At 38.8% G+C, this 11,093-nt stretch overlaps 2 protein-coding genes across 3 annotated transcripts; both read left to right on the forward strand.

Moving 5' to 3' along the window:
• Nucleotides 1-455: 455 nt before the first annotated feature.
• On the forward strand, nucleotides 456-2,744 carry LOC107910973 (extensin). Of its 2 annotated transcripts, XM_041106201.1 has the most exons (6): nucleotides 456-637; nucleotides 1,066-1,677; nucleotides 1,790-1,849; nucleotides 2,054-2,218; nucleotides 2,302-2,385; nucleotides 2,500-2,744. In XM_041106201.1, exons 2-6 carry the CDS (start codon nucleotides 1,095-1,097, stop codon nucleotides 2,664-2,666), a joined length of 1,059 nt encoding a protein of 352 aa, XP_040962135.1. In that variant the 5' UTR covers nucleotides 456-637; nucleotides 1,066-1,094; the 3' UTR covers nucleotides 2,667-2,744. The 2 variants fall into 2 exon arrangements, with proteins under 2 accessions (XP_040962135.1, XP_040962136.1); XM_041106202.1 differs by lacking the exon at nucleotides 1,790-1,849.
• Nucleotides 2,745-2,888: 144 nt separating this feature from the next.
• Nucleotides 2,889-6,136, forward strand: LOC107912565 (proline-rich receptor-like protein kinase PERK2). Its single transcript, XM_041106203.1, has 5 exons — nucleotides 2,889-4,124; nucleotides 4,212-4,353; nucleotides 4,704-4,839; nucleotides 4,936-5,055; nucleotides 5,159-6,136. Exons 3-5 carry the CDS (start codon nucleotides 4,733-4,735, stop codon nucleotides 5,331-5,333), a joined length of 402 nt encoding a protein of 133 aa, XP_040962137.1. The 5' UTR covers nucleotides 2,889-4,124; nucleotides 4,212-4,353; nucleotides 4,704-4,732; the 3' UTR covers nucleotides 5,334-6,136.
• The last annotated feature ends 4,957 nt before the right edge of the window (nucleotides 6,137-11,093 follow it).

Below are 11,093 nucleotides of genomic sequence, written 5' to 3' on the forward strand. Positions count from 1 at the left end.
TTAAAAGGAATAAAAATATATGTTCTACGCTTTTCTTTTAATGAAAATAGCTTTATTAACTGTGTATGATTATGCTAAATACGATAAAATTTTTTATTTTATTATACGGATTTTATATTAACATTTATTCAAGTAATATATTTAAAATGTCACAAATAATTTTATTCTAATTGGGATTCATTTTACGGGATTGAGTTTTAACAAAAAAAAAACATTTAGTATAAATAGATTTCAAGATTCCATTAACACATTTTCTTCTATATTAAAATGTATATAGCATATAACAACAACAATTTAAGACAATATTTCTATAAATAAAATATTGAATTAAAAAAATTAAAAATTATAAAATAATCTAAATTTATTTATAATATTAATCATAAAGTCAATTTATATAAAATTATAAAATAATTTTAATATATTTTAGTTCATACATATAATACATGTAAGTAACAACACCCTGCTGTGGTAAAAGGGGCTCCCCCTGTTGCTTTCTTTGCTCCGGTCCAAATTTTGACTTCCAGTGCGTTGAAAGTCCTTTCGCTAGCCAAAGGCAATGTCATCCAAACGTCAGCTCTGAGAAACCCTCGTCAGCCCTCGTTTTCAAGAATCTGAAACTGCAACGCTTTTATTCTTGGTACGTGTTTTCTATACGCCGTGTTATCTTCATGTTTCAAAGTTTACGTAAAGGACCGAAAGGGTTTTTAGTTATTGTGCATAATAGGTTCTTTTTTCTAATGTGATTCTTTTTCATCGAACCTACGTCCAAGGCTTTCTTTGTAGGTTTTGCCTTGTAAATGTAAGCCCAATAGTTCTTGATTGAACGTGAAGTTGTAAACTGTTTCTTTTAGTTTTCATTTCATTCATTCATTTCTTTCTTGATTTCCTTTTATTCTTTACTAGTTTAAAAGTGGTATTCATTATTTCTTTTTATTCATATATATATATAGCAGGGTAAAAGATCACTGCTTTTCCATCTTAGACTTGAGGTTTCAGATAATCTGCAACCTTCCCTTGTTGGATTTCCAGTTTATTAATTTGGGTTTCTTTTAAAATGGATCGTAGCATTACTCCAAGAAAAACTACAGCCAGAGATGGATGGCAGAAGGTGGGGCGGAGATGGTGGTAGAGGCAGACCAAAGAGGAGCAGAGTAAGTGCTACTGACGGCGGAAATGAACCAAGAGAGGGCTCCACTTCGACCACGGCAACACAGAATCCTTCTGCTGTCATCGGCCAAGAACAAGAAGCAGAACCAAGGAGATTCACCTCGCATAATTATACTCGATCACCTTCTCGGTCTCCACCACAAAGTCGTCCACCTATTAGACGTACTCCTTCATATCCACCGCCTCGTACATTTCCTCCCTCATGTCAACCTCCTCGGCCTCCACCACAAAGTCGTCCACCTATTAGACATACTCCTTCATATCCACCGCCTCGTACATTTCCTCCCTCAAGTCAACCTCCTCGGCCTCCACCACAAAGTCGTCCACCTATTAGACGTACTCCTTCATATCCACCGCCTCGTACATTTCCTCCCTCATGTCAACCTCCTCGGCCTCCAACTCCAACGGCACCAATTCTTCCTCCTCGTCCTCTAAAGTCGTTTCCGCAAATAGCAGAACAACCGCTAAGGCAACCAAGTCTAGCATTAAGCCCCCGACATTCCTCTCCAGGTACAACATATTTTATTGCTTAAGGAAAACAATAATTGATTCTTTACATTTAATATAAGTCAAGGCATTTTTTTTTTGGTAATTGAAGCCAAATTTATGGTTTCATTTCAAGGGACGGATAGACCATATAAGGCACTAAAAATAAACGCAACGCCTTGGCATGAAAGACCTGGTTTGACCCTTTTTCTCCAGTAATTTGCACACTACACTGTTAATTTTTCATCTTTCTTAACTCTCCATTAGTGACCAACTTGTATAGGAATTTATAAATTACACCGAATACATTGATAGCATTAATCATAGATTTTTTTTTTTAAAATTCACTATCTCTAAAAGTTACAATAATAAAGTTGCCTTTTTCATCGCCTTTCTGAAGATCGACCGCAAAGGAACCAGCCGACGACAACCACAAAGAGAAAGAGATCAGAGAAAAGCAAGGATGGCAATGATGAGGAAGGAGATCCTCATCGACCAGCAAGCGGCATCGTCATCAGGGACCAACAACCGCCAAGTAGTAACAGATCTAGAGAGGCTCAACAAGGCAATTCTGATGATCCTGACCCAGACCATAGTTTGTCTCGCATGAATTCCATTGCTAACGCTTTGTATTCTCTTAATTTTCAGCTCCTGCTCCAGGACAGTCTGCAGGACCAGTTCGAGATCAAGGGATGGCTGGCCTACAGAATCAAGAGGGAAAGCCTTACTCAGGTCCATATATACCTATGAAATCCACACCTTAAGAGATTAATCCATTTTGAGACCTATCTTAAGTTTTATGAAGAGATTAATGAAGCTGCTTTTCGTTTCATCACCTTTCTGAAGATCGTGATTTGCCGTTGAAGAAAAGAACGAGTGTAAGAGCAATGGTGGATGGCAATGGCGGCAATCAGGAAGGAGCCCCAGTGGCAGAGGGTAATCCACCACCATTGGCTCAGCAACGCTATAGACGGGACCGCGCAGCGAAAGGAAACGAGCATCAGGCTTTATAGATTATGGATTACTTTGCTTGATAAATAACAGGGATGCTTTTTTATTCCAATTTTAAAGTAAAAAGTTTCGTTTTGTCATGATAACACGTTTCAAGCAGGATTTAAAAGACAAACACTATAATATTTCTCACGTTAGCAACTATAAGCAACTAAGCCAAAATCAATTGATTCATAGATACACCTTATAAAGTAATGTTGTACAAATTTAAATTCAAAACTTAGCATCTACAATCACTCTCTCACGTACAAATAAAAGAGGTTTCTTTTTAGTTAGAAGGCATATAAGTGGTGACCCGAATTGTCCTTTGTGTGGTATTGGTGTGGAGAATATCAATCATATCTTTAGAGGGTGTTTTTTAGCCTATTTCTTTATGGTCGAGACTAATAAAAGAAGATAAGGTGCTTGAATTTTTTAGCTTGAATCTACAGGATTGGATTCATCTCAATCTGTCAAAAACCTGATATTTTTTTTTTTTGCAAAGTTCTCCGCTGATTGGGACATACTTTTTGCTGTCATTTGCTGATATTTGCTTATTGGATCTTATAGATGCTGAAAGCCTTATGGATCGTTGTATCCGCATGAAGGATGAGGTTGTATACGCCTTGCAATTAAATAGAATGTCGGTAATCACTGATGATAACAATAACAGAATGTGGCGGTTGATTCGGTGGCTTGCCTCCCCCGTCCAACAAATGGAAAATTAATAATGATGGGGCATTCAAAACATGGCATAGCAATAGCGGCATCAGGAGGGGTTATTTGGGATTCTGCTGGTTAGTGGCTGTGCGGTTTTGCTCGCTATATCGGGTATTGTAAAGCTTTGAGGCTGAACTATGGGGCGCATTTGATGGTCTTGATCAAGCTTGGAAAATCGGAGGACATCAAGTGATCCTTGAATTGGACTGTTTAGCTGCTGTCCAGCAGGTAAACAATATGGGAAATGAGAAGAGTCTAAACACAATGCTACGGGCTATCTGGGAGTTGATACATAGGACTAGGAGGTGGAGGTGGTGCATACGTACAGAGAAGGAAATAAAGTAGCTGATGGTTTGGCAAATTTTTCTTTATGTTAACCTGGCCTGGATTAACTTTGTAATTCTTTGTTTCATTGTTATTGTTTTCTTGTTGATAAAAAATACAGAGAGGTCTCTTTTGGCATAAATCAATATAATTTCCTAAAAAAGAGGTTATACGTATTTAACAGCATGATTTTATAAGTTGCTCATGCTAAATAGCATGTTTCGCCAATATGAAGCAGGCCACATACCGAGCAACCAATATGCTCCTTTGATTCTACATCCATTCTCTATATGCTCAAACATGGTTAGCAGTTTGTCTAAAGAGTGGTACTAAAAGTTCAAACTAAGACTTCCTTGTGACCAATCCTGCTCTCTTTCTCATATGCTGTGCTACATTCGTGATGGTAGAACCCACTGTTATTGGAGCCACAAGCCAACGTAAGTATCATGCAAATTTGTGTTGAAATATCATTTTTGAACTAACAGAAAATATATAAGCATTTCTATGTTTTTATCAAATGATAGGCATTGCTTCTATGGAAGCAAGCTATAAAAGGCATGTCTATATTTATATGTAACCCAGCTCTGCAAAAGCCCTCCTCAGCTCTCCTCAACTCTTTCTGGGAGTCATTTTCAAGAATCTGCAACTGCATCACTCTTATTCTTGGTACGTGTTTTCTTTGCTCTGTATTTTCTCTACACTGTATATCTTCTTCCTATTTTTCAAAGTTTACATAAAGATTACAAGTAAAACAAGAAGGACCGGAAGAGTGATCAGGCATAAGGTTTTTTCCCCTACTGTGGTTCTTTTTGTATGAACTGCATAGTTTCTTGAGTTGTACCTTGCAGCATAAGTTTCCAAACTGTTTCTTTTTGTTTTCATTGCATTTCTTTCTCGATTTCTTTTTATTCTTTATCTGTTTAGACTTTGTATTTCTGGTTCTATATAATCTGCAACCCTTCATTGCTCGAGTTCCAGTTTACTTATTTGGGTTTCTTCTAAAATGGATATCGTAGCATTGTTCTAAGAGAAACAAGAGCAAGAAATGGGTGGCAGAGGCAGACGGAAGCAAGGAATAGGAAGTGCTGCTAATAACGGCGGTGAGCCAGCAAGACAGGATCTTACAATTCCTGACCATGCAAGACTTGCATCGTAAGCTTGTTGTATCATCTCATTCATTTTTCTTTTTGTGTTCCTTTCTTCGTTCGAAAAATAGAGTTTCCCTTCTTAATTTTTCGCTTGTATTAGAACTCCTGGCTGCACGCCAAGTTCACATGATCCTTCCAATGTCAGCGGCCTAGATCAAAAACCAGCTAGGCCACAATCTCCACGGCCTTTATTTAGAGTCACTCTCTCATTTCAACCGCTGTAAGTAATGCTACATGCTCTATCACCTCATTTATGTTTTTTCTGCTCCTTCCTTGGTTGGAAAAAAAATTGAGTTTCCCTATATATCTTTCACTTGTAATAGACCCCCTGGATTCGTGGCACCAAGTCGACCTGCACCAACGCCTCGTCTTCTACCATTGTTTCCAGAAAGAGAAGTAGAACCGCTAGGCCAGCGAAGTCCAACATTAGGCCCACCACCTTCCATTCCAGGTACATCACAATTTCTTGCAAGCAGGGATGGCAACGTTGAGAAATGATCTCCTTCATCAGCAAGCAGTTCCATCACGGGGGTTCAATATATAGTTGCAATGTAGTGATAGATCCAAAGAGGCCAACAAGGCAAACCTGACGATCCTGACTCAGATGAAGACAATAGTTCGTTTCGCTCTCCAGTGCATTGATTAAGGAAGAGTAGCTTATGAGGAACAGCCAAAAAAAAAACAAGCTTTATGGAATGTTATTTCTGGCTATTCAAATAACCGTGGCCATACTCCTTAAGTGATATATTACTGTGAAAAAGCTTTCTTTATGATAAAAAAGATTCGGTGATGGAATTTCATTGAAATCGTTCTGCAATGTAGGATTTATATGCTTTTCTTTAGAGAACATAATGTTATTGATGTCTCCTTAGATAATGTTCTTAGGAACAGTATGTTTAAAAGCTGTTAACCGAGGTGAACAAAGGGAAGAAGGTAAGGGTTTAGTGAAGAAGAAAGGAACAGAGGTTGGGAGTAAGTCTCAATTCTCTCGGGAGATGGGAGGTTAGTTGAGTTGTCTACGTCAGTTTATGAGTTATTTGCATGGTTATTAGGACAAATTTGGCTACTTGTCTTTGTCGATTTGGAAGTTTGATTTGTTATGACTAACGATTAATTACTCGAGTTTTCAGTTCGGGGGAGATGAGTTCCTGTGTTTTTTTTTATTTTTTATTTGGTTAACGTTTGTTCCCACACCTTCTATTAGAAACTCACCATCATTGTCGAATTCTATACCAGTCCTAATGTGATTCTTGGTCGTTTTTAATGGTTCTTGTATAAACTACGTGGTTTCTTGAGTTAGACGTGGTATGTCTAGTTATATATATATAATGTATATTTGAACTATCTACTTAAGATTTTAGTTAATATGCAACTCCTCTTTTGTTGGGTTTCTAGATTACTCCAAGAAAAACAACAGCCAGGGGGAGAGGGATGGCAGAGGAAGGGGCGGAAGTGGTGGTAGAGGCAGACAAAAACAAAGCAGCGTAAGGCTACTAACGGCGGAAATGAGCCAAGAGAGGGCACCAAAAAACAAAATCCTTCCATTGTCTTCGGGCAAGGACAACAACCACAACCAACTAGTGTCACGAGGCTAGATCTTTCGTTCGTGATCTGTGCGGCCTTAGGTGATCCGTTTGTCCAAACTCGCCTAAGTCAGCCTTTACTTAAGTGAGGATTCCTTTAGAAGTCCTCCAAAGCACCAATTTGTATAACGGAAGCAAACTTATGCCAAAAGAAGCCACAAAGAACAACAGAAAGCTACAAAAAAGAACACACACAAGGTGTTTGAGTAAATACTCTCAGAATTCTATTACTCTTAAGAATTCAGTTTACAATGGATTAATTTACAAGTGAGGGGATGCTCTCTATTTATAGTTGAGCTCCCCCAAAACTGACGGACAAGATTAAGTTACATCGACGGACTAGATTAGCTATATCCCTTGATTTTAGGGATTTACAAGATATGCCGTATCAAATCTAATATAATCTTTACAAGATATCACGATTCCAATCAATCTTCTAAGATTAGTTACCAAAATAGCCTAAGTTGCCATATCTTCATTATCAGGCCAACCAGGTTTCAATCTGACAGGCTTCTCCAACAGTTCTTTGAATCGGGCTAGTTCTCGTGGGCTAAATGATTCCCATCTTATCAACAGACCTCCATGGGGCGCATCTTGTGCCATGGTCACGGGCTTTGCACTTTGGCCCGCGACATTCTCCTCCACCCATTCTCACAACGCCCTTGTTGCGACTTCTGAATGGCACTGACTTGATTCACTTCGGAACCCTCTCGTTGCCTTGGCTTATTCCCGACTTTCCTTGAAATCGGGTTGTCCCTTCTTTCGAAACTTTTGCCTCGGCTTTCGTCGCTTCTTAACTTGAATTGTTACACTCGTTGGTACATTTCGTTGGCAAGAAGTCTCCGCTCTAACTTGCCCCAATTTTGACTTGTTCCCTTTTGAATCGCCTTGATTCTCACACCTTGGCTTGGTATTGCCTACAGTCCCTCGACCTCCTTGCTTATGAACTTTGAAAGGGCCCCTACAACCTTGCCAAGCCAACAAGTTAAAATTCAAAACACTATCAAAGTGTTCGCAATGTACCTTACTCGCAGCATTTACTCGTCCCGACTGTTTCTACATCGCTCTTTTTTCCTTGAAGCTCAATGCACAACCCACATTTTCTAAAGGTGTCGGCTCCACAGTCGAATCTGTAGCTTCATATCGATCTCTTACACCACTAACACTTTCGAAGGTGATTCCGTAGCATTCCGTTCTATCGAGTCAATGTTCTTCCCATACGAAACATCCTCGAGTAGTTGGATTAATGACAACACCTTTGTCCCCAACTTCATATCTTGATGCACTGGCACAACAATTTTTGATAACAGACCGGTGACAATATGAATTTGGCTGGCCCATGGATACAGAGATGCCTGAATCATGTTAAGGAATTTTAAGCCAATCACATAATTGTAATCATCTAATTGGATTACCTCGAATTCTTCCTTGCCCTTCCATTCGCCGATTTGTAGCTCCACATTACGAACTACTCCCATAGTTGGGGCCTCCTCGGAATTTATCGTCTTGATCTTCCTATTCGATTTATTAATCGAGAGACCAAGTTTCCCCGCAGCCTTTTTCGATATGAACGAATCCGATGCTCCCGTATCGACAAGAGCACTCCTCTTTTAACTTGCAATGTTGATGTCTACAAACATCAATCCTTCTCCACCATTCATTTTCTTCGAAATGAGCACCATCGAATTGACCATCGATGTCTTTTTCTCAATAGGCTTCATCTCTTCCGGCTTATCATTCCTCTTGATAGCCGAAACTGAAGATACCTTTGGGCAGTCCCTCTTCATATGCAGTCCCTTACAAAAGTAGCATCTCAACTTTCCCCTTTTCTCTTTCAGGCTGTTGTCTCCACTTCCCATTTCGTGGTTTCCCATTACCACCATCGTTACTACTACCGTTGCCATAATCGCTATGTCCCTCTTCATCTGCCTCATGGTACCCACCATTGCCCCTCCTGTTGGGCTTGGAAGATTCAAATCCGTCTCTTCTTGGAACAAGTTCTACTAAGGACTCCGCTACCATCATGGCATTGGTAAGTTCCTGAACTCCTTAATGTTGCAATTCTTGCTTCACCTATGGTTTCAACCCATCCGTAAAGGAGAAAAATGCTTCCTTCTCGCTCAAATCAGAAATCTGGAGCATGAGTTCACTGAACTCCCACACTTACTCCCTAACCGTGCCTCGTTATGTAAGCCGCTGCAACTTTGCTTGAGCTTTATCCTCGGTATACTCAGGGTAAAAACTATGCTTTAAACTCCTTTTAGAACTCCTCCCAAGTCCCAATCTCGATTCCACCACGTCTCACATCAACGAACCTACGTCGCCACCATAACAAAGCAACGTCAGTAAAATACATTTCAATAATATTTATCTTTATGGCACCATCCTCGATGCTCATCACACGGAAGTATTGCTCCATTACCCAAAGAAAGTTGTCCACTTCACTTGTGGACCTTGCCCCTTTAAACGCTTTCGGTTTGGGCACATCCATTGCCTGCTGCTTCGGCTTTGAAGCCAACATTCTATTACCCATGGCAGCCTTGAAAATCTTGAGCGCCCCCTTAAGCTCATTGATCTCCTCCTTCAAAGCTGTCACCATAGCCTCGAGAGTATCATCCTTCATAGCCTGCTTATTCTCCGAGGACTGATAGTATCCCACACAAATTCCCTGAGCTGCTCCTTCATCGTTTGCAACCCATCGATGAATCTATCATCGACATCGCCAATCCTCTCCTTGACGTCCTCCACAGACTCCTCAAGAGTGGCAACTCGATCCTCCAAAGCTGACAACAAGTCCCTTGATCGACTCGCTTTTCTAGCCCTTCCTCGGATCTCTATTAGCTCACTCTGACCAACAACTTCTTTCGACATCCCAACAGTGCCTTCGAACCAATAGCTCGGATACCATTTGTCACAGGGCTAGATCTTTTGTCTCGCGATCCATGCGGCCTTAGGCAATCAGTTCGTCCAAACTCACCTAAGTCAGCCTTTACTCAAGTGAGGATTCCTTTAGAAGTCCTCCAAAGCACCAATTTGTATAGCGGAAGCAAACTTATGCCAAAAGAAGCCACAAAGAACAACATAAAGCCACAAAAAAGAACTCACACAAGGTGTTTGAGTAAATACTCTCAGAATTCTATTACTCTTAAGAATTCAGTTTACAATGGATTGATTTACAAGTGAGGGGATACTCTCTATTTATAGTTGAGCTCCCCCAAAACTGACGGACAATATTAAGTTACATCGACGGACGAGATTAGCCATATCCCTTGATTTTAGGGATTTACAATATATGCCATATCAAATCTAATCTAATCTTTACAAGATATGATTCCAATCAATCTTCTAAGATTAGTTACCAAAATAGCCTAAGTTGTCATATCTTCATTATCAGGACAACCAGGTTTCAATCTGACAGGCTTCTCCAATAGTTCTTTGAATTAGGCCAGTTCTCGTGGGATAAATGATTCCCATATTATCGACAGACCTCCATGGGGCGCATCTTGTGCCATGGTCATGGGCTTTGCACTTTGGCCCGTGACACTAGATTCACCTTGCATAGTTACAATCCCCCTACCTAGGCCACTGCCGCTGCCTCCTTGACTTTTACATAGTCTTCCACTTATTAGACTCACTCTTTATCCACCGCTTTGGCCACCACCTCTTACACTTACTCCCTTGTAGCCACCACCTCGGCCTTTGCCACTTCCTACAAATCCTATTCTATCAATACTTGTACAATTGTACATTTACTATAAGAAATGCTACACGTTCTTTTTTTTTTCTTTCTTTCTCGGTTTGTGTTGGAAAAATAGATTTCCCCTCAGACCTTTTTACTTGTAACAGACGCTTTGGGTTTCCAATTGGCACAATAAGTACAAGAGAAATGATTGATTGTATGAAATTATTCCTTTCCAATAGTTTTATGCCACATCAGTAATTTCATTCTGAATTTTAAGATTTTAATTTGAATTTAATTTTTTTCAGGATGAAAATACTAACGTGGCATAAAATTATTGGAAAAGGGATACAGATGATGTAGTGTCACTGTTTCATACAAACCTTTCCCATAAGTACAATTGCACCAACGACTCGATAAGCTGGCAAGTCCATTCCAAGTACATCACAATTTCTTGCTTAAAGAAAAGAAATAATTATATATTATTTATTTTTAATATAACTATTTTTTATAATTACTTTTAAATTTGTAAAATTTAGTAATTTAAATTTTCCTAAATAAAATAATTATAATGCCTGATGATGCTAGCATATTAAAAATTTAAATAAAAATTTAAAATGTTAGAGTTTAAGATTTAGTGCCTAGTATAGTATAGAATCTATGGTTCTAAAATTTTATAAAAAAGTATTAAATTAAAATTTAGAATTTAGGGTTGTAAAATATATTTTTATTTTTTTCTAATTGAATTTATGTGGTGTTAACTTTAATATCAACTTAAATTAAAATTTTATAATAGTGTACATATAGTGACTCACTCAATTGTTTAACTAAAGAGATACATAATACACAATGTCCTTATTTAGCAATTGGTTAATTGCTGATTGCAGTGACTGATTTTACTGACTAGTTCTATTAACTGATTTGAACAATTAATTTTATTAACTGTTTATTTAAAGTGGTTGGTAAAACTTACCTGAAAGCTGATATGTGTAAAGT

The sequence above is a fragment of the Gossypium hirsutum genome, chromosome D11 (genome assembly GCF_007990345.1).
Source record: "Gossypium hirsutum isolate 1008001.06 chromosome D11, Gossypium_hirsutum_v2.1, whole genome shotgun sequence".
Classification (NCBI taxonomy): Eukaryota; Viridiplantae; Streptophyta; class Magnoliopsida; order Malvales; family Malvaceae; genus Gossypium; species Gossypium hirsutum.

Coding starts and splice junctions, on each gene's coding strand:
- LOC107910973 (XM_041106201.1), top strand. CDS start 1,095: ATGGATGGCAGAAGGTGGGGCGGAGATGGTGGTAGAGGCAGACCAAAG. Junction 1,678..1,789: donor CCCCCGACATTCCTCTCCAG/GTACAACATATT, acceptor TTTCATTTCAAG/GGACGGATAGACCATATAAG. Junction 1,850..2,053: donor GCCTTGGCATGAAAGACCTG/GTTTGACCCTTT, acceptor GCCTTTCTGAAG/ATCGACCGCAAAGGAACCAG.
- LOC107912565 (XM_041106203.1), top strand. CDS start 4,733: ATGGGTGGCAGAGGCAGACGGAAGCAAGGAATAGGAAGTGCTGCTAAT. Junction 4,840..4,935: donor GACCATGCAAGACTTGCATC/GTAAGCTTGTTG, acceptor CGCTTGTATTAG/AACTCCTGGCTGCACGCCAA. Junction 5,056..5,158: donor ACTCTCTCATTTCAACCGCT/GTAAGTAATGCT, acceptor CACTTGTAATAG/ACCCCCTGGATTCGTGGCAC.